This window comes from Rhincodon typus, chromosome 6 (genome assembly GCF_021869965.1).
Source record: "Rhincodon typus isolate 14 chromosome 6, sRhiTyp1.1, whole genome shotgun sequence".
Taxonomy (NCBI): Eukaryota; Metazoa; Chordata; class Chondrichthyes; order Orectolobiformes; family Rhincodontidae; genus Rhincodon; species Rhincodon typus.
In genome coordinates, this window is record NC_063337.1 from 21,560,847 (window position 1) to 21,585,119 (window position 24,273).

The window sequence follows — 24,273 nt, forward strand, 5'->3', positions numbered from 1 at the left end:
ACTCTCGTTTGTAGGTATCCCAGGGAGGGATACAACAACAAAAATGTGCAAATAGGTGCATTTAAGTGCTACCAGGCATGAGATGTTGAAGGTTACAAAGACTGTTTGTAGAAGTTGTGGATTTTTACCTCCAAGGATGACTAAAAGAAAATCTGTGTGTCTTTGGCTGCCAGGGGATAAAGAAATGCAAAAGGCTGAAACAATTTAACTGCAGCTGGAGTTCAGGGTTAGGGGAGTTCATAACTGAGGTTAAATTGGACAGAAGTGTATTTTTCTTATGATTGTTCACTCTTTTCTAAGAGTTTGCTGTTAACTGGAGGCAATGCTTACACCACATACACTTGTTAAGTTGATCCATTTTAACATTGAATGAAATGAGATACAGGCAGTCACTGGATTGTGAGCAGGTTTCATTCTTGAGATTGTTTGCAAGTCAATTTGTTGAGACAATTGTTTATGTTGAATCAAATAGGGATCAAGGGATTGATGTGCATGTGCGTGTGCGTGTGCTGGGGCGGGGGGAGATAGGGTGGAGTTAAGGCATTGAAGTGAATGATCAGCTACGATCACGTTGAATGGCGGAGCAGGCATGATAGGTTAAATAGTCTAATCTTGTTCCTATCTTCTATTTACATAGAAATTACATTGCAAATGGTATGTTGGCTTCATAGCGCGAGAAATGGAGTACAGGAGCAGGAATGTCTTGTTGCAAATGTACAAGGACTTGGTGAGACCACACCTGGAGTATTTAATGCAGATTTGATCTCCTTATCTGAGGAAGGATGTTCAGAAGGGAGTGCAACAAAGACTTACTAGATTAATTCCTGGGATGATAGGACTGATACGTGAACTGGATCAGTTAGGACTATAATCACTGGTGTTTAGAAGAACGCGGGAGAGAGATCTCATAGAAACCTATCAAATTTTAACAGGACAGGGTAAACGCAGGAAGGATGTTCCCAATGAGCGGGGAGTCCTGAACCAGGCGTCGCAGTTTAAAGATAGGTGGTAGGCCATTTCACACTGTAATGAAGAGAAATTTCTTCAATCAGAGAGTGCTGAACTTGTGAACTCTCTGCCACAGAAAGTTTTTGAGGTCAAAACAGTGAATATTTTCAAAGAGTTAGATATAGTTCTTAGGGTTAAAGGGATCAAGAGGTATCAGCAGAGAACAGGGACAGGGTATTGAGTTGAATGATCAGCCATGATCTTACTGAGTGGTGAAGCTGGCTCAAAGGGCCCGTTAGCCCATTCCTGCTCATATTTTCTACATACAAAACTTACAGGAAATTTAAAAGCAATAGGTACTCAAATAATAACAAGACCAGAACAATTGCAAACTCTGGAAAATTATGGAAATTGAACATTTAACCAACGTTGGGGGGGCGGGGGAGGGGAGGGGGAAGTTTAAATTAATACAGGTGGTATTGGCGAAAATCTAGATTTGAGATGACATTCCACATGGTACATATAAAGAGACCTATGGCTTCAAAAGATATAACCCTTGAAAGTGGACGTGCATAAAGTCATAAAAATATCTTTTCACAGATGTTTGTTGGGTTATATAATATTTGAGCACAAATAGTAGTTGAGGCAAAGATGAGCATCCCATTTGATGAAAAATTGAATAAAATATTTTAAGAAGCAAGTTGCCTGGATGGTGGGTCGACCAGCAGATTGCAGGTACCTTTGAGCTGTAAACATTTATAGGTGCACATTTCCAAAGGATTATGCTGGATATCTCCAGTAGTTGGCAAGAAGACTAGAGGTTACACAGTTAAGATGAACACAAACTGACAGACAAGTTAGAAAATTTTCTTTACAGACTGAGAGTAGTTACAATGTGGGGAAGTGGTGGTAATGTCACTGGACAAGTAATCCAAAAGCCCAAGCTAAAACCTGGGGAAGTAGGTTCAATATGATATTGGCAAAGATCTATAGCTCTGGTTGTTTTTGTTCAGACGTTTCGTCACCATGCTAGGTGACATCATCAGTGGAGCCTCCGATGAAGCGATGTTATTCTACTTTGCTTGGAATTTATACTGTCCAGTCCATTATGGTGAGTACTGTCATTTCCGGTTTTGATCTGTATGGGTTTATATATGGGGTCCAATTCTATACGTTTGTTGATTGAAGTATGGGTGGAGAACCATGCCTCGAGGAATTCCCATGCGTGTCTGTGTTTGGCTTGGGCTACTATGGTTACTTTGTCCCAGTTAAACTGATGGCCTTCATTGTCTGAATGTACAGATATTAAGGAGGGCTCATTGTGCCCTTTGCTGCTAGCTGATGTTCGTGTATTCTGATGGCTAGTTTCCTTCTTGTCTGTCTGATGTAATGTTTGTGGCAGTCGTTGCATGGTATTTTGTAAACCATGTTCACTCTGCATCTTGTGGGAATGGGGTCTTTAATCCTTCAGTGTTGCCGTAGAGTGCCTGTGGTCTTGTGGGCCACCATAATTCCTAGCGGTCTTAGGAGTCTTGTTGTCAGTTCCCATATGTTCCTGATGTAGGGAAGTGTGGTAAGCGTGTTAGGTCATACTGTGTCCTCCTGTTGTTGTCCATTATGTAGACATCTGTGGATGATGTTGCGGGGATATTCGTTTAAGGCAAGGATCTTGTACAAGTGTTATTCTTCTTCCCGGCGTAATTCTGGAGTGTTGCAGTGTGTCCTGGCCCGTTTAAATAGTGTCCTAATGCAGCTTTGTTTGTGGACGTTGGGGTGGTTCCTGTGGAAGTTGAGGATTTGATCTGTACGGGTCTGTACATAATGGACAACAACAGGAGGACACAGTATGACCTAACATGCTTACCACACTTCCCTACATCAGGAACATATGGGAACTGACAACAAGACTCCTAAGACCGCTAGGAATTATGGTGGCCCACAAGACCACAGGCACTCTACGGCAACACTGAAGGATTAAAGACCCCATTCCCACAAGATGCAGAGTGAACATGGTTTACAAAATACCATGCAACGACTGCCACAAACATTACATCAGACAGACAAGAAGGAAACTAGCCATCAGAATACACGAACATCAGCTAGCAGCAAAGGGCACAATGAGCCCTCCTTAATATCTGTACATTCAGACAATGAAGGCCATCAGTTTAACTGGGACAAAGTAACCATAGTAGCCCAAGCCAAACACAGACACGCATGGGAATTCCTCGAGGCATGGTTCTCCACCCATACTTCAATCAACAAACGTATAGAATTGGACCCCATATATAAACCCATACAGATCAAAACCGGAAATGACAGTACTCACCATAATGGACTGGACAGTATAAATTCCAAGCAAAGTAGAATAACATCGCTTCATCGGAGGCTCCACTGATGATGTCACCTAGCATGGTGACGAAACATCTGAACAAAAAACAAGCCAGCCTGGTGAGCAAGTCAACAACCTCAATTAGGTTCAATTCCTACAACAGCAGTTGGTGGAATTTAAAAATCGATATATCAAATCTAGAATTGAAAGCTAACGGCAACCATGAAATATGAAAAGAAAACCCCATTGGTTCACCAATGTCCTTTATTAAAGGAAATTGGCCATCCTTATCTGGTCTAGCCTACATGTCCAGTCACCAGCAATGTGGTTGACTCTGAAATGATCCTAGCAAGCTACTCAGTTAGAGGGCACTCAGGGATGGACAACAAATGCTACTTTTTGCGAGCAACATTCATATCCCATGAAATAATAAGAATAAACATATATTTGCACAAGATAATGTCAATGAGGCCTGATATTTTGCTCTGGCCCTCCAATAAGCCCAAATGAGTGAAGGAAGTAAGCTCTTCAAATAAGTAATCACATTATTGCTTGAAAGAGATATGGCAAATTTAGAGTATGTCTAGCAATCTGCTTTAGGCCAGCTGGTCCATGTGGAGAGAAAAGCCACCACTATTGATTTGACTGGGCAGGCAATGTTTCTTTTCTGTAGAGTTCTAGGAGTCTATGACATAAAAGTAATGAAACATGCTCGGCACCAGGCTCCAGTGTATCCCTCTGACCATTTTTTAAATGCAATAACAGATATGCTTGGAATAAAGAATAAATACCAAGATAAACTATTTCACTTCCAGGCCTTTGAACATTTAAAATAAGCCTTTCCCTTAATGAAAAAAAAATGCGTGTCTGCATTCATTTGCGTGATGAGCTATTTAAATAGCTAAGAATAAGCCACTGTAAAACTCAGCCTGGAGTATTCCTTTAACAAGTCAAGCCAAGTCAGTGAAATATAATGAAACAACTACTGATAATACAAATAAGTAATCAACAGGAAAATAATTTTTCAAAGCTGAACTTTTAACAAAATTAAAGTGATTTAAGTGCTCTGAAACATGTACCTACAATAAACTAGCTGAGTATTCAGACAGCCTTTAAAATTTGGCATACAATAACAAATGGTCACTTTATAATCTTAACAAATTTTAGGTACTTCTTGACAGAACAGTCAAAAGTGATGTGATAAATTATATTTACATAAAAATACATATGCACTGAGTGGGGTTTGTTCTATGCAAGATCGTTAGATTAGTAAACACTTGCACAAGCACAGACAATTTCCGTCATCTCACGCAAGTATAAAGTGAATATTAGGGGCTACTTTATTTCAGGATCTATCAATCTGACATTACCTTTATATAATGCTTTATCTCATACGCACAACACATTTACCTATTATGTTCACTTTTTTCATCAAGTTTTAATCCAACCCATTCTCTCTTTAGGTACTGGGTGGCCAGCTTCTGCAGAGCCTAAAAACAAGAAAATAATTTAAGCTTAACCTTTGTTTACAGGTAGTACGTAATAACATAAGGTAACTTGTTATAATAATGTAATTTAGTCAAAAACAGTGTACAGTACTCAGATTCATAACGGAATACAATCTTTTATGAAATTCAATGGCAGAGTAAAGTGCTATATAACATATTTTAACTGATAAAAAAATTACAATCTCGAGAGCAGAATATTATAACATTAAATGGTTTTGAAATTCTTCCCCTTCACTACACCATACCCCACCCCACTTGGCTGTGTCTCATTTCATGATGGTTCAATGGAAATTTTGGGACATTGCTGAAATGTCCTTCACAACGATGAAAGTAAAAACATCACAACTAGAGTTTAATACTCAGCCTTTGGTACATAAAGACGGTATTAATAAATTTTTATGGTTCATTGTTTGAAGAACTGGTGTGTACAGGAGCACACTATTAGAGAGTGAATGTTTTTGAGAAGCTAGATGTTGAGAACATTCAAGGTTCCTTGGCTCTATTGCATTAAAACCAACGCTCTACTTCCAAACAGTAGTTTTCAATGCAAAAATACTTTGATCCATGCGTATTGTTTTTCTTCAATCTGATGAGCTTGCTCAGAGAGCCTATTTTTGCGTAAGGTATTGTCAATGAGGCCTGATATTTTGCCGTGGCCCTTCGATAAACCAAATGAATAAAGGTTCTGAGTGGTAATAAACTGTATATGTGTTTAAATACATAAGTTAATTAATTAGAGGCCTCAAAAAGAACTACAACAACTCTCTCCATTAGACAGAAGTGACAAAGGAGAAAGAAAAGGAATAAAAAAAGAGAGACAGAAAAAAAGAAACTAAAAGAGGATATAGATGGGCTGATCAGTGGCAAATTGATTTCAGTGTTGGTAAATGTTAGGTAATGTATTTGGACAGGACAAGCAAGGGAATACGTGGTCAATGGCAGGGCCCTGGGAAGTACTGAAGATCAGAGGTAACTTGATGTGCACATACATGTGGTATCAGGGCATATGGATAAAGTGGTTAAAGCAGAATATGGTATACGTGCCTTTATTAGTTGAGGCATAGAGTTGGAGAGCAACTGTACAAAACGTTGCTTAGGCGACAGCTAGAATATTGTATGCAGTTCTGAAATCAACATCATAGGAGTAATTTGATCAGACTGACGAAGGTGCAGAGGAGAATTAGCAGGATGTTGCCTGGGCTGGAGAGTTTCAGTCATAAAGACTGGGGTTGTTTTCCTCAGAGCTAAGGAGATTGACAGGAGACATAATCAAGATGTATAAAATTATGTTGGCAAAAGTAGGGTAGACAGGATGAAACCTTCCCCTTGATGGAGGGATCAATGACAGGTGGCATGGATTTAAGTTAGAACATAGAACATAGATGATCTTTTCGTCCTCACTGTCCATGGGTATAGTGCCGGAAGATTGGAAAGAGGCAAACGTCATTCCTTTGTTCAAAAAAGGGAACAGGGATAACCGCGGAAATTACAGGCCAGTTAGTCTTATGTCAGTGGTGGGCAAATTATTGGAAAGGACTCAGAGATAGCATTTATGATCACTTGGAAAGGCACAGTTTGATTCGTGATAGTCAGCACGGATTTGTGAGGGGTAGATCACGCCTCACAAACCTTATTGAATTCTTTGAAGAGGTGACCAAACACGTGGATGAAGGTGGAGCAGTGGATGTGGTATACATGGATTTAAGTAAGGCATTTGATAAGGTTCCCCATGGTAGGCTCATGCAGAAGGTAAGGAGGCATGGGATAGGGGGAAATGTGGCAGATTGGATTCAGAATTGGCTGACCCTCAGAAGACAAAGGGTGGTAGTGGACAGAAAATATTCAACATGGTGCTCAGTTATGAGTGGTGTACCACAAGGATCTGTTCTGCGTCCTCTTCTATTTGTGATTTTTGTAAATGATTTAGATGAAGGAGTGGAAGGGTGGATTAGCAAGTTCGCGGACGATACGAAGGTGGGTCACATTGTGGACAGTGCGGAGGGCTGTTCTAGGTTACAAAGGGACATTGATAGAATGCAGAGCTGGGCTGAGAAGTGGCAGATGGAGTTTAATCCTGAAAAGTGTGAGGTGATTCATTTTGGAAGGACAAACTTGAAAGCAGAATACAGGGTTAACGGAAAGATTCTTGGCAGTTGTGTGGAGGAGCAGAGGGATCTTGGGGTTCATGTTCACAGTTCCCGGAGAACTGCCACCCAGGTAGATAGAGTTGTTAAGAAGGAGTATGGTGCGTTAGCTTTCATTAATAGAGGGATTGAGTTCAAGAGCCGTGAAGTTATGCTCCAGCTATACAAAAGCCTGGTTCGGCCACATCTGGAGTATTGTGTCCAGTTCTAGTCACCTCATTACAGGAAAGATGTGGAAGCATTAGAAAAGGTGCAGAGGAGATTTACCAGGATGTTGCCTGGAATGGAGGGAAGGTCTTACGAGGAAAGGTTGAGAGGGCTAGGGCTTTTCTCTTTAGAACTACGAAGGATGAGAGGTGACTTCATAGAGGTGTACAAAATGATCAGAGGTATAGATAGAGTAGACAGCCAGAGACTTTTTCCTAGGGTGGAGGCAGCTTTTACGAGGGGACATAGTTTTAAAGTGAAAGGAGGTAGATATTGGGGAGACGTCAGAGGTAGGTTCTTTAATCAAAGAGTGGTCGGGGGTGGAATGCATTGCCAGAGAGGGTAGTGGAGTTGGCCTCATTAGGGGCATTTAAGTGGCTATTAGGTAGGCATATGGATGATAGTACAAGGTAGCGGTGGAGGTTAGATAGACCTTAGGTTTAGGGTTAAAGTTCGGCACAACATCATGGGCCAAAGGGCCTGTACTGTTCTATGTTCTATTTCAATCTTTATGCTTCAGCACTTTTATATATTTCTAGTCCAACTAATGTTGCCAGGTGCCTTGTTTGAATGAGAGATCAGCGAGCCTTCTTTCTTTATAAGTGCATCCAGTCCATCATTTACACAAAAATTTGACACTTCAAAGTAGAAATATTTTTGTGCTAAAAATGTAAATGAGAAATTGCCTCGTGTGTGTTGGATGCCTTTCTTCCGATTCTGAGCAACTAAATCAAGTGACCTTGAAACAACAAAAATCTCAGTTTAGTTCCCAATTACTACAATACACTGGCATAGACTTAGTGCTAGCTAGATCTGGTACAGGTAGCTCTCCCATAACATGATAGTTGTCTTCTTGTGTGGCCTTGCGCGATAGAAAATCGCGTTATAGAATACTGCCATGGAAAATCACGATATAGGGAAATCGCTATACCTGTACAGCAGAAAGTTCGCATTATCCAAACAGCAGCCACTATTCATCAATCGCGTAACAGCCAATTCACATTAATGAAACACCCGTTATAGCAGAACTACCTGTAATCAATTCGACAGAACAGGAAAGCCTTAAGCCTGATAATTGAGCCGGAAGCAGAAAGTAAGCATTGTATGACACAGTTTAAAGGGTTGGCTATAAAGTGGAACAACTGAATGCCAACAGTATGGGATATTTGATTAAGTACCAGTTAAAGTATGTTGCTCAGACAGAAACAAATACATCAGGTGGCATCTTCTGCTTCCGAAGAAGATGATAAGCTTCACAGAATGGTTATTCAGTCATTTAGTCTTGTCTGGTAGGAAGGAGGAATTGCTGGGGTTCTGCCGTACCTAAACATTGCTGCCTGCCTGCCTCCAACACAGAACTTAGAAAAAGCAGTAGTAGGCCTTTTAGCAGTGAAGCCTTCCCTACCATTCAATAAGATTGTAAGATGATCATTTTAGCTCCACTTTCCTTCTCCATAACCCTTAATTCTCTTGTCTGTTGTTACAGACCAAACCGGGCTCCTTCGAGATATTTTAAGAAGGTAGTATAGGCCCTAACATTTTCTTATTTGAAAGGCAAATGTCAAGTGTCTGTTCCCGATGCAATGTGACTGGTCAAACCACTTGACGTTAAGCAAACCACAATTTATTTAAACACTCTAGTTAAAAATATGACCAAAGAAAGAGGAATTTAGAATAACAAAGCTATTGGAAATTTAACAGAATAATAGATACTAATATAGGAACATCCTATAAATACACCTCTTGGCAAGCAAGGAAAATTCAGATGCAGATTCTCACATGCAGTTCTCCAATCCAGGAGGGAAAAACATCGAGAAGATTCAGAGAGAGAGAGGCAGCCAAGACACATTCACTGAGGCCTTACTGTTTTGAGACCCCCCCGATAACTTCTGCTTAAAGCTAACCCTAAAAACTAAAAAGCTTAGTCTGTAAAAGCTGGTTACATCCAGGCTGCTTCAATTGTTCCAACTTCTTAAAAAAAAGCCCAAGGCCTCACAAGCTGTTTACTCAAGTGGTCTTCAGTAGCCAACTCTGCGTCTCTGTCTTACAACCTCTCTTCAAAAAGAAGGACAAAATAACATCTTAAAAGCCATAGCACTGTCACACTATCAAAAATCTACCAGGTTCAGCATTTAATAACAAAGACCCAGATTTCACTACCTTCTGAGATAGTCAATTCCATACTCTAACAAATGTTAACGGAAAATATCTCCTCGGTTCTGTCTTAAAAGGGAGACTTCTTATTTCAAACCTATGTCTCCTCATTTTGGTCTACCTCATAAGAGGGAACCAACTTTGGGAATCCATCCCACTAAACCCTCTCAAGACATGAACATAGGTACAAACATATGAAGTGCAAACAGGAGTAGTGTATTCATCCATTCAACAAGATCATGGCTGAACTGACTGTAACCTCAAAGCTACATTCTTGCCTACCCCTAGTAATTTTTCACCCCTCATTTAACAAGAACCTATCTCCCTCCATCTTAAAAATATCCAAAGATGCTACATCCAACACCTTTTCAGAAACAGAGTTCCAAGGACTCACAACCAAACCATTGGATCCCTACGTCGTGGAAGCAGGCCATTCGCCTCTTCGAGTCCACACAGACCCTTAGAAGAACATCCCATCCAGACCCATTCCCCTATCCTATCTCTGTAACATTGAATTCTCCATGGCTAACCCAACTAACCTACAAATCTCTGAACACCATGGGCAATTTAGCATGGCCAATTCACCTAATCTGCACATCTTTGGACAGTGAGAGGAAACCGGAATACGCAGAGGAAATCCATGCAGACACGAAGAAAACGTGCAAACTCCACGTAAACAGTCACCCAAGCTGGAATTGAACCCACATTTCTGGTGCTTTGAGGCAGCATGGCTAACCACTGAGCCACCTGCTGAGAAATATTTTTGTCTTATCTGTTTTAAATTCATTACCTCTGATTTTAAAAAGTGGCCCTTAGTTCTAGTTTCTCCCATAAAGAGAAACACCCTTCACAACTACTCTGTCCGGATCTTGTATCTTTCAATCAAGTCACCTCTTACTGTCCTAAACTCCAGTAGATACAAGCTGAGCCTGTTCAACGTTCCCTCCCAAGTTAACCGCATCCCACCTCCCCATTCCAAGTAGCAGTTCAGTGAACTTGCTGTGAGCTGCTTCCAATGCATTTATGCCTTCCTTATTTAAGATGACTAATATGGTGCACAGTATTCTAGAAGCAATCTCACCAGTCGCCTATATAACTGAAGCATAACGTTCCTACTTTTATATTTAATTCCCCTTGTGATAAATCATAATACTATATCAGCTTCCCTAATTATTTGCTGCACCTACATACGAATTTTTTATGATTCAAACATGAAGTCACACAGTCCTTCTATATCTCAGAACACTAGCATTTCGATAATACAGGTAGTTCTGCTATAACTCATGTTTCATTAACGTGAATGGGCTGTAATACGATTGATGAATAGTGGACGCTGTTTGGATAACACGAATTTTCTGTACAGGTATAGCGATTTTCTACAGCGATTTCCCTTTAAGGTGATTTTCTATAGTGCAAGGTCACGCAAGAATGCAACTATCACATTATAGGAGAACTACCTGTATATTTATTTCTGTTCATTGTACTAAATGGACAATTTCACTTTTTCCCACACTATACTCTATTTGTCACATCTTTATCTACTTACCTAGCCTATCTATATTTTCGCAGCTTCCTTATGCCCTCTTCTCAACTTATTTTCCTACTTATCTTTATGTTGCCCACAAATTTGACAACCATATCTTCCATCCCAGTGTCAATCCATTTTGAATCATCCTGTGTAAACTTGTCATGACAAGTTTCCAGGGCAGGTTGGACTTGAAACTGGACCGTCTAACCCAAAGGTTTGGATAATACCACTATGTTACAACAGTCCTGCGCCCTTTGTCTAAATCACTTATATAAATTGTGAACAGTTGAGGATGCAGCACTGATCCCTATTATAAACACCCACTCATTATATCTTCCCAACCTGGAACACAACAATTGTATGCCTACGTGCTGCTTCCTGTTAATCTTTTATCTATGGCAATATGCTATCCTCTACACCATCAGCTTTTACTTTCTGCAATAACCTTTGATGTGGCACCTCATCAAATACCTCTGTAAATCTCAGAAGAGTTCATCTACTTGTACACCTTTATCCATGGCAAGTGTTTACTTGCTTGAAGAATTCCAATAGATTATCAAAAATGTTTTCTCTTAAACAAAATTATGTTGACTCTGCCTGCTGACCTTGAACATATCCAAGTGCCTACTGTAACTTATTTAATAATAATAACTCCAACTGGTATAGGCTTTACCTGTTCAACCTTTCCTCTTAAGAGAAGCCTTCCATCCCGGGAACAAGTCAATGAACTTTCCGTGAATTTCTAAAGGAATTATATCTATTCTTCAAATGAATATTCCAGATGTAGTTCCGCCAATGCCTGTACAGCTGCAATAAAACATCCTTTCTTTTTATATTCCATTCTATTTAAAATTAGGGGATTCAGTCTCATGACAGTGGGCTAACACAGCTGCAAGTCAGGCTGTTGACATGTAGCATGTTGACGTGCAGGCAGCTCATGACCTCAGGGCTGAGGGTAGAGTTGTCCCACATTCAAACACCCTTTCAATGGACTGGACATAAGTCAGGGGTGTACCCTCTGGGAGCATCCACCTCACCTCCCTCCCTTGCAAACAGCCTAGGATCGCAGGGCAAGGGGTACAGAGACTTCTGCAGCAGGACCTGCACACCACGCAAGTTTTACTATGAACAGAAAACAATAAGGTGAACTTATTAAACATTAGTCTTTATCTAAAGAACTCAGCCATGTTCAATAAGCAGTTCAGTCTCTTAAAATACTTGCACAAAACAGAAAATCCAATTCTGCTGTGCTTTTACAACTACATTGCACTAGAGTCATGGAGTCATACAGCACAGAAACAGATCCTTTGGTCCAACTTGTCCATGCCGACCAGGTTTCCCAAACTAAACTAGTCCCATTTGCCTGTGTTTGGCCCAAATCCCTCTAAACCTCTCTTACTCATGCACCTGTCCAAATGTCTTTTAAATGTTGTAACTGTACCTGCATCTACCACTACATCTGGCAGTTCATTCCATATATGCACCACCCTCTATGAAAAGCTCCCTTTTAAATCTTTCCACTGTCACCTTAAACCTATGCTCTCCACCTGCTTTTTGCAATATTATGGCAAGTAGTAGATTTTAGGAGGAATGACCAAAAATATTGTCAGAGAAGTGAATTTTAAGGAGTCTTCAGTCAACAGAAGGATGCAAAAGCTGAAAGACTGAGTTTAACAGTTGAATAAATAACTATTAATTGTAGACGATCAAAACTTTACCATCAGAGGGGTGGGGAGTTTCAAATGATCACACTGATTTGCAGGATGCCCTCTTCCAATAACAGGCATAGACAGGACATAAAGTTCTCAAAGCATTATTCTACAATGGTTGCTTACTGTGTTCTTGTGATCATATCAGATAGACCAGAAACAATCTTTTTTCACCATTACTGCAAGACACAGATTTCCCCACAACACCAAGTGAGAAACGTAGTGTAAAGGATGCAACTCACTCAATTAAATTCAGATTAATTTGAAAAATTGATGCATATACTTCACCAGTCAAAATGTATCTTACTTTCTCAACTTAAGTTAGATGCAAATTAAATGAAGTGTTCTCTCTGCAAGAAATTGTAGCATGCGATATGAAAGACTTAAATCTGTATGCAAATAGCATAGAAGGTGGCTTTCAGGCCCGATTCATCTGTATTGCTGGACTTTTGTTAGACAAATGTAATCAGGGTTTAAAAGAGTAAAAGTTTCTATTGGAATTCATTTGAAGGTCAACCACAACCTCACCGAATGCAGAAACAGGTACATGGGGCTAAGTGGGTTACTCCATACCAACTAAAAACCAAAAGAACTGCAGATGCTGTTAATCAGAAACAAAAATACAAATTGCTGGGAAAGCTAAGCAGATCTGGCAGCATCTATGGAGAGAAATCAGAGTTAACGTTTGGATCGAGTGATCCTTCCTCAGAACTGATGGTAGCTTGGAAAAGGTCAATTTATATGCAGAAGATAGAGTGGGGAGAGGGGGTAAGAAGTAAATGATAGGTTGGGATAGAACCCAAAAAGAGAGAAGAACTGTTGGACAGACAAAGGAGTGGCTAACAATCTGGCTAGGAGGGTGAACAGCTGTTAATGGAGACTGTTGGTGACTACAATGGGTTGAGTATACTAGCAGACTGCGAGATAACAAGTCCTGGTGTCTGGGTGTTGGTGTAAGGACATGGGACAGCTGAAGCCCGAAGATTATTGAATTCAATATTGAGTCTTGAAGGCTGCAGGTTCCCGAAGCAAATGAAGTACTATTCTTTCAGCTTGCGCTGAGCTTCGCTGGAGTACCACAGCAAGCCTGACACAGAGATGTTGGCCAGGGAACACAGTGGTGTGAAGTGCAGGCAACTGGAAGTTCAGGGTCCTTTTTTGCGGACAGACTGCAAGTATTCTGCAAAGCAGTCACCCATTCTACTTCGTTTCCCCAATGTAGAGGAGACCACATGATGAGCAGCAAATGCAGTAGACTGGATTGTGTGAAGTGCAGGTAAAGCGCTGCTACATCTGGAAGGTGTGTTTGGGCCCTTGGATACTGAGGAAGGAGGAAGCAAACGGACAGTGTTATACCTTCTATGGTTGCAGGGGAAGGTGGCATGAGGCCCGTCGTGGGGATGGTGGTGGTGGTGGTGGTGGTGGGTGCTCTGTGGACCATTATCTCTGCTGTCCAAACCAGAGCAAACAATAAATTTGTTTGTCTTTCCAGACAGTTGTCCATTTTGACCTCAAACACTAATACTCCTGCTACAATTAACTCCAAACAGTATGATTCTCTCAGTGAACTGATGCTTTTTTTGTTCCATCCATTTTACGGTGTATTTTCCTCCTATATCAACTTAAACATACACATTAGATTTGCTGCATCCATGAATATAATTATTCTAACTCCAACAAACATTCTTCTCCACTTGAAAATGTACAACTAGCTAGAGCACTAAATCTTCGCCCTAATGTGGAGGCAGGTATCTTTACAGATGGGTGACTCCATTCCACAACCAGCAAAAAGTATGCTCAGTCAGACTCCAATCAGCCAGCTCCAACTGGCCACTTAATAGCTTATCAGTGAGATTCTCAGTGAATTGTGAGACTTGATTGTGAAGTTCTGTGCGCCAGAATCAGAGACTGGGAGTTTCTGGGTTCTTGAGATCATTGCTGGAGGTTCACGCTTACAGCTTAAAGAACTGAAGTGCTTTTCTTTCAGATCATATGGGGTGGGGCTAGCCGAGTAAGGGTGGTCAAGGATTGGAGTCAAACACAGGAGTAGCTTTCAGCATCTGTCTAGGTTACTGTACCCCTCTCTGCTTATGACTGGTCCCAGACTGGAGCAAACAATTGGCATCTCCACTCTAACCAGAAAGGCAACTTGCCTAGGCCCTGGTTTCCTACTTGAGAAAGCAACCACTTTTTTCATATGCATAGAAGTCAGATAATCAGGCCGTGGTAAGTTGAAGACCTTAAGATGTTTCAATTGACCATCCAAGGCCTTACTGGTGATCAGTCAAGAGGGCTGCCTATAGGACTTCTTGTTCAACACTTAATTGCTAACATGTTGAGAAACGGGTAAGTATTTCTGGGACAACATTTGCACTTTTCACCATCTTCAAGAGAGGAGTGAATCATGTCCCTTGTCCTAATATTCCATTCTATAAAAGGTCCACTCATTTTAGTATTCCTTTTCTACACCTTTTAGAGCTCAGTATCAACCTTATTTCACTGGTCATTCTAAAACTACCGATAATAGTCCAGGTGTAGTTCAACCACTGCCCTGCATGTTAGAGATAGCAGTCTTCAACCTACATTCTACTGGGAGGGGTAATAAATTCAAACTGGGATGATTGAAAACTCCATGCGACACAGTTGAACCTATGCTGCTGTTTCTGGGACACGAGACTGGAAGATTTCTTGATATCATGTTTCTTGGGCAAGTTGCTTCTGCCAATGTTTGTAACAATCATGCCATGGCAGAATATCAGAATGACTGCTATCTGAACATTCCAACCTTTTCATTCATGGCTGTTCTCAAAGTAGTGACGTTCATAGCACACTTGTCCACACAACAGGGCTTTAGATCACACACAAACACAGACCAGGGTTGAAGCTCAATTTAAACTCTAGTTGTTGGTGTTTTACCTTTCCAGGGATATACAGACGTATTTGCATTTGCAGATTTGTAATTGCAGATACACGCTATTTTGTTCAAAAAACGCACAATTTGTAGACAGTCAATGTGGCAGTTTATAAATTCCTACTTTGGAAAGTAGTCTGACTCCAAGTTAAAACACAGACAGATTTCCACCAAGGCCTCACACCTAAAATGCATCGTCTGACCCAGGATGTCACCTCTGGTATACTGAGGGAACTAATAAAACCTTTAGTTACCTTGGGGCAGTGACTTGAAAGAAATTCTGGAACTTGCATATTAATCCTTTCTAACTGATTAAAGATTTAACAGCCATCAACACATTCACATCAGTTCTATGACCTTTTGATTTTTTGCTTATAAATTCTGTGTCTGATGCCACCTCTCTCACTGACACCTGAAGAAGGAGCGAGACTCCAAAAGCTTGCGTCTTCAAATAAACCTGTTGGACCTCAACCTGGTGTCATGTGAATTAAAGTTCCTCAATGTCTTCAGGTTTACTGCAATTTTGACCTCTTTCTTTAATCTAATATGATCTTTATCTCCACTGCTCGTCACAGATCGATCACTTTTATTGAAGGCTTTTCGTGCCTTTATGGATTGTAATTTGTTGCACATTATTGTAAGAAATCTTTGATTGCTAGCCATTGTTTGTTCACCCTCATACCTTTAAACTAATTTCCCAATTTCCGTCAGCCAATTTGCACCTTAAAGCTAAGTGGCTTTCTTTGCTTCAAGTTAAAAACCTAGTTTTGGACTGAATTAAAATCACCTTCAAACTCAAGATAAAATTCCACATACTTTGGTCAATCTTTACTATTCTGCCATTACAGGAAGGCTATTAATTAACCCTTTCATATTGCACAATGCAATCCAATATAGCCCAATTCCTAGTTTGTTTCATGACAGACTGAACTAGAAAGGTCTGCATACATTCCATAAACTATTTGTCCACACTACTGCTGTAAATTTGCTTTGTTCAGTCTGCATAAAAATTAAAAGGCCCCTACGATTATTCCAAGTACCTCTAATTTTCTGAGGTTATGCTCTTCTTACAGTAAAAATATCATTAGAGAATCTATAAACAACTCCCACCACTGTTTCCTGCCCTTGGTATTTCTTAGCTCTAATGAAATTGATTCTACTAAATTTTGTGAGCCAAGATAATTCTCTGGGTCCTTGTTTGTATTGTATCCTTTATTCTCTGGGCCATAGCTAGAGACTCAAAAGATATTTTAGGAAAGCTTGTAACTAGATATTTACATGACTTCCTTTGCACCCTTCCCATGGACACGTGGATTATATATCTAGAAATGCTAATTAGCTATTCTTGACAGCCGGACTCTCTTTCACTTTGGGAAAAAAAGTGGCCATTTTAAAATACAACTATTGACAAACTGACAATCTCTATACGTTTCTGCAACTTTGGAGACTCTCAATCTCCACATGCTAAGATATACAGTGCTCCAAGCTCCACTTTCTCCAAGCATAAATCTCTTGAATCCTTCTCCCAGTATAAACAATCTAAGCATTCTTAGCAACATCTAACAATTCAACCAGCCAGGTCTACTGTCAGATATATTTCAGACAGATCACATGACTTACTTCATCTACCCTCAGTTCAAAGACAGTAACAAAACACAAGAATTTGATGAACACCATAATTGTGACATATGTCAGAGATGATTTCTTACATCCTGTCTCTTTCCACCTGGTTTAACTTGTAACACAAGCAATTTAAAAAAAAGGTTCAGGTTTCCACATCCAGTGACCAAGTGACTGGAAAGAAAAACAGGAAAGGAATGATATATTTTTCAGGTTCTAACTCTAACATGTCAACATTCCCTTTTTGCGAGATCTGTCATGGAAGTTAAAATGCAGATCAAAATCGATTGACAGCATCTTGTAACCATTTCAAGCAAGTTCTCAGCATGAATTTTTCTCAACCTAGTGCTAGTCTGTTGGTTTTTTACAAAATATTTCATCGTAACAACTGGCATTTAGGTCACAACTTTAATGCGGCAAAAAATATTAACTGTGTTTGCTAGGTATATAATGAAACAAAAATTAAAACAGAGTTAAAAGGAGGATGCATTAGGACAGTCAGCCAAACACCTGGTCAGAAATTTAAAATCCAATTGCTTCTCTTAGGATTTTAGAGCAGTAATTCCAATGCATGGAAACATAGGAACACAGGAGTGTGATTAAGCCATTCAGCCTTTGAGGCTGCCCAATCACTCGAGTTCACGGTCAATCATCCACCGCTACGTCATTTTCTCCTATCCTAACATCCATTTTTGTCAATAATATATAGCAAACTATCAATTCCTGCCCTGACAAATAGTGATTGGATCCCCACAGCATTTTGGGATAGAGAATTCCAAAGATTCACTAACCTCTGAGTGAGGAACAACTTCTTCATTGCAGTGTTTAGTGGTATGCCACTTATTGTGCAACTGTGCCCCCTGATTTTAGATATGTCAGCCAGAATAATTATGTTTTCTGCAATTGTCTATCCCTTTAAGAATTTTCAAAGTTTCTATAAGCCCCCTTTCATTCTTCTGAACTCCAGGGAATTCAACCCCAGACTCCTCAATTTCTGCTCATGGGACAGCCCCACAATCCCAGTAATTATTTTGGTAAATCTCTGCTGTATTCCCTCTTGGAAAGTAAATCCTTCCTTAGGTAAAGGGAACTAAAACTCCACCTAGTACTTCAGGTGTGATTTCATAAAGGTTGTATACAGTTGAAGACAGACATTTGGTTCCTGCACTCAAGCTCACCTGCAGTGAAGACTAACATATCAAATGCCTTCCTAATTGCTGGCTGCTGATAGATGGCTAATCAACTAGCCGGCACATCCCTGGGCTCTATGGGCAATTTAGCACGGCCAATCCACCTAACCTGAACATCTTTGGATTCTGGGAGAAAACCGGAGCACCCTGTGGAAACCCATGCAGACACGGGGAGAATGTGCAAACTACACATAGACAATCGTCCAAGGCTGGAATGGAACTCGGGTCCCTGGCACTGTGAGGCAGCAGTGCTAACCACTGTGCTACTGTGCTGCCCTACCTTATCACACAAAGTCAACCTATGAGCTACTTCTCTCAAACTTTGTGTCCTTTCACAAGCCTATATTTTTCCATCCATCCTCTCATTTCAAATCCTTATTTTCAAGATTTATTCCAAACTCAAAACTTTTCTTTTAGCATCCAGGTCTGCTAACATTAGCAGTCTCCTCAATTAAAAGAAAATGTTGAATCCCTTCATCCTTGCATTTAGTGCATCTGCAACCTCCCGTTCCTCTCCAAAGTCCTTAAACCTGTTTTTGTCTCCTAATTCTGATCTCATTTTTCCAGGGACTCCATGTTTGAATCCCACCAATTAGGTTTTAGTCCCTCCCACAACTCTCCTTAGGGCTTATCTTTGCCTTATTTGGCAGCTCCCTCCTATATCCTTTTCCTCGCTAATTCAAATTCATCCCAGCACTGGTGCATAGCTTTACTTGCTTCAGTCTTACTCCCTGAAATTCTATCCTTTAACCTGTACAATTTCTCTGCATTTTTAAAAATGTATTCTACATTTACCTCTTAGGGTCAAGTGGAGTATAAATGCCGGCATGGACTGGTTAGGCCAAAAGGCCAGTTGTGTGCTATGCACCTTACGTAATCTTCAATACTGTTCTCCCAGTATTGTTAGTTTACCATCCTCAATTAAGTTATGCTTTCATCTACAAACTATCCAAAACAAATTTTTTGCATCAAAAGAAGCTACATAACTAAAATCAAAGAAGACAGAAAAAAACAATTAGAATAGTGCTATGTTTGGTCCTAGCTAGGCAGTTTTGAAAATGTTCCGAAGTTCCTGAAGACTTCAGTCTCCTACCGGAAATCTATATGCTACATTAAATATTTAATTTCTAGGCAAACTATTAATTTTATTTTGTACACTCTGGTTCTAATTCAACATAGCATGTGTTAAAACTGTACAAACAAGTCAAGCAAGAACCGACTGTAACTCAATTAATGAATTTGAAGAAAGCAGTAAATGGAATTCTTTTCATTCCTTTTCAAACTCCTTTTTAATATTCATGAAAAAAATTCACAAAGACCAACTTTAAGACTTATTGCACTGGACAAAATTGTCGTCATGTGGCATGCTGAAACGGAAATTGGTCCCTGAAAGATTTCAGACACTATGCAAACATTAACACAATCATACATTTTCTAGTATCAAATCAACTTATACATTACACACAAGGGGCTGCTGTGAAAAGATAATGTTACACAAAGGCTAAGTTCATTAGTTCTGGACAGGTGGCCATTCCAACGCTAAATGTGACACTCCATTTTGGCATCCAAAGCCCACCCATAACAGTACTAAAGACATTATGGAAATACTGAGTTTCCCACAATTTTCCCAGGAAGAGAGAGAAGCGTTCCATGTGGAAGACTAGATTATTCCTCAGTCATGTGGAAAAACAAATCCAAAGAGGGGCTTTGTTGAGGTTGCTTTGCTACCCTTCCAGTCCACTGCTGTCTCATGACTAGAAAGGTTATCTATTCTTATACAGAAATAAACAAAAAATTAAACAAGATTAGAAGTACAGTTCCTATTGGTGACATTACTATTGCCAAATCCTGTCCAAATCTCCCAAATCTTTTGTGTAAATGCTACTGAGAACTGTATTGCGAAAGCAGTACAGTAAAAATGATTCTACTAGCATAAAATCATTTTGCTTTTCTTTTTACACATACACTGCTAGCATTTACTGTTGGCTTCATTTACTAATGCTGCAACACTGGAAAGATGGACTTAACACTATTCAAACCACTACAAACATTTTCAGGTGTCAGTAGAAAACAGAGTTACAGAGCTTGAAGGGAGATGGTATGGACCTGCAAGAGCAGGAAACACGGCGTGTGGGGTGAATGATACAGGCTGGAACTTTAATTTTGATTTTTCCAACGGCAGACTGCAATTCAGAGATTAAGTTAGTAACATGTTTAGGCACGTTAGCCCTCACTTTTCTGTGGGATCCCACTTGTAACACATGCATGCTACGAATACTTAATTACAAAACTTTGTCATCTTTTATATCTCACACCATCAAATAAAGTCATTGCACGTGACAATCTTGTGGTAGCTGGTTCACATTTGTTTCAAGGCGAGCTGCAACAGTTAAAATTTAATTTTAAATTAAAAAAAAAAATACCTTGGTCACCTATATGGTCTCATCAAAACTTATCTTAAGGGCAATACAGTTGGACATGAAAGTTGAAGCTGCAATGAAGAACCTCTCTGCTTGTCCAGAAGGCTGTTTTATAGCCCATATGTACTTGATGTATTGTCAACTGATAGCAGGCTGCACTACTAAAAAGCTCCACGATCACTCATGTATCTCCAGTGCACATCATTGACACTCTGCAATAGAATTTAAGTGTGTGGGAACCAGCAGACAAAAATAATTGATGTGGCACCCACTTCCTGTTCCACTCTCCTGAAAATGATGTGCTATGGTTAAAGTTTCACGCGTTTTTCTTTATGTGACCACTCTTGTGGAGAAACTTACATTTTGAAAATCTTGAAATGTCCTCTCCATATCCAATACTGCCAACTTCAGACCCATGACATCTCTTGTTTCCATTTTGTCATTTTCTGTTAACATTTTGGCATGGGAAGGACAGAATAGCCTGACTGGGAATGGGGATGACATGGCTTGAGAGGTGTTGAAGACAAAAGATGACATCAGAATGGTGGTATGTGAAAGATAGCATAGGAGGGATAAAATCACATGGGGGAATGGGGGGGAATGGGATGGAATGGGATGGAATGGGATGGGAGGGATGGCATTATAAAGATGAAATGGTAAGCTAGGGAGGGGTGAGAATGGTAATGGGAGGAATGGAATGGCATGGAAAAAAGTGAATACAAGCAGTCAATGAAATGAGTGAGGTCAACCTTTTCAGGTTGAAAAGACACACTGATGGAGTACAAGGATCTATCCTGGGGCCTCAATTATTTACTGTTTATATTAATGAATTGGGGAAGGGGGCACAGTGTGATGTATCCAAATTTGCTGCCGATCCAAAAATAAGAAAGAAGATCATGTTGTGATGAGGACATAAAGACTCTGCAAGGGGATAATATGTTGAGCGAGTGGGCAAAAACTTGGCAAATGGAATTCAATATACGAAAATGAGAGGTCATACACTTTGTTAGGAAGTGTCAAAAGTCAGACTATTATTTAAATGGAGTGAGGCTCCAAAAAGTGCAACACAGAGCGATCTGGTTGTTCTTGTGCATGAAACACAAGAAGCTAGTAAGCAGGTGCACCAAGTAATAATGAAGGCAAATAGAATTTTGGCTTCTATTACTCTAAGTTTGGAATTTAAAGACAGGGAAGTGTTGTTACACTGCACAGGGTAATGGTGAGGCCACACCTGGAGTACTGTGTACAGATGTGGTCTCCATATTTAAGATAATATATACTGATACTGAAAACAATTCAAAAGGGATTCACTTGGCTGCTTCCTGGGATGAAGGGTTGACTCATTAAGATTGGCTGAACAGTTTAGGTTTTTCTTCTAAACTCTAACAAATAATGAGAGGTGATCTCATTGAACCTAGGTTTCCTTGTCAACGAGTCACTGAAGAACAACATACAGGTGCAGCAAGCTATTAGGAAAGATAATGGAAAGTTAGACTTTATTGCAAGAGGATTTCAGAACAGGAGTAGTGCAGTCTCACTTCATATGGGCATATGGGCTTCATAGCTGCATATGGGTAGCTTCTGGGTTTCCAGATGCAGTTTTGGTCTCTTTATCTTAGGAAAGGCATTATTGCCAGAAAGGAAGCGCAACAGAAGTCCACCAAATTTTTTCCATTGACTGTCCTTTGAAGAGTAATTGGGCAAACTGGGCCTGATTTATCTAGAGTTGAAGAATGAGAAGTGATCCCCTTGAAACCCTACATAACAAGTAAAGGAATAAACAGAATAGATGCAGGTAAAATGTTTCCCCAGTTAGGGAGTGCAGAACCAGCGTGCACAACTTAAAAATAAGGGGATGCCATTTAGGTCTGAGATGAGGTATGTTCTTTTTCTTTCTCGGAGGATTGTATACCTTTGGAATTCTCTATCGTAGAGGGATGAGAAAGCTCAGTCTTTGAGTGTGTTTAAGGTAGAGATGAATATATTCTGGTATTCTGTTTAGTACAGTCTTCTGGGGATGGGTTGAGTACAAGACAATGAAGCGTTCAAACAACTGTATGGAATGTTGAGGTAGGCTCGATGGGCTGACTGGTCTATTCCTGATCCTTTGTTCTAAGGAACATACTAGGTTATGAGGGAGCTTGACAGGGTAGATGTTGTAAAGATGAGTGCAGACATCTCAAACTATGGAACATAGTTTGTTAAGAAGGGGACAGTCATTTAAAACTTACATATGAAGGAATTTGTTCTCCCAGAGGTTAGTAGGTGTTTGGAATTCTCTACCGAGAGTGGTGAAGGCTAAATCAATGAAGTATTTAGAGGAGGCAGATAGATTTTTCAAAAATCAAGGAAGTGAGGGCTATGAGGAGCTAGCACAAAAGAGGGTTGAGACCCAGGCATGATCAGCGATGATCGTTTGGAATGATGGGGCAAACTTGTAGAGCTGAATGGCTTACTGCTGTTCCTATTTTTAATGTTCTAATCAGACCACAAATATTATGTGGGTCTATGTGACAACATTAACAGACATTTTTTTTATTCAAGACATTACATATTGTGTAGTTGAGTTTCTGTTTTTTGTAGAATTGGCAATTTGAACACACATTTCCAAAATGGTTCAAACATTTCTGCTCAAACTAATTTGGCCACAATTGCAAATGTAACATCCTTTGAAATACTGCATTCAAGTTACAGATCGTGATCATTTATTTTTCTTTGAATTTCATAATAACCTAGTGCAGTTTCTTTTAAAACAGCTGAAACTGAGTTTATCCAAAAAAAAATCAGTAATTCCAACATCTATTCTATCACCTGAGAATAACCTGATGTTAAATGACTAAAAAGATTTGAAAATAACTATACCCATTTATTATTTTTATTGGGATGTATTAGTAAACTTTAGCATGTTGCATATTTTTACTATTGTTATTATTAGATTTATTATTGCATTTTTGCATAAAAATGCAAGCTAAATTTTAAGAGCTTCCTAAATTGGTTGCAAGCTGGTGCAAATCACTGAAAACTTGTATTGCTTACTACTGCAATCTGGGGACAAGGCCAATTACAAGCACAGAGTTTTTAATCTTGCGCATAAATATTGCGGAAGATTTGATTTATACTTGCTTCTTTTAAAATTTCTCTCTTTTTTTAAGGCTGGCTTTGCAAATTCTGCTTTTGAAGCCAGTGCAAACTTGCTTAAACAGACTGACCAGACTGATTACTGGATGATGGGGCTGATGTACAAGGAGAGGTTGAAACAGTTAAGATTATATTTGCTGGAGTTCAGAAGAATGAAGGGGATCTCGTAGAACCGATAAAATTCTAACAGGACTAGACAAGGTAGATATAGGAAGGATGATGCCGATGACAGGCGAGTCCAGAATCAGGAGTGACAGTCTAAGGATACAGGGTAAACTATTTAGGATAGAGGAGGACAAACTTCTTCACCCAGAGAGTGGTGAGCCTGTGGAATTCACTACCACAGAAAGCAGTTGAGGCCAAAACATTGTATGATTTCAATGAAGAGTTGGAGATTGAACTTGGGGATAAAGAGACCAAATGATTGGGAGTGGGGAGTTGGGAGTGGGGAGTGGGGAGTGGGGAGT

General features: G+C 39.9%; 1 protein-coding gene across 7 annotated transcripts in view; it reads right to left on the reverse strand.

Moving 5' to 3' along the window:
- Positions 1-24,273, reverse strand: part of LOC109913291 (F-BAR and double SH3 domains protein 2) — a 249,340-nt gene that overhangs the window by 166,685 nt on the left and 58,382 nt on the right. For all 7 annotated transcript variants that reach the window (XM_048597836.1, XM_048597835.1, XM_048597834.1 and 4 more), the window contains one exon: positions 4,688-4,767. In XM_048597836.1, coding sequence (XP_048453793.1) covers positions 4,688-4,767 — 80 coding nt within the window. The remainder of the gene's footprint in view (positions 1-4,687; positions 4,768-24,273) is intronic.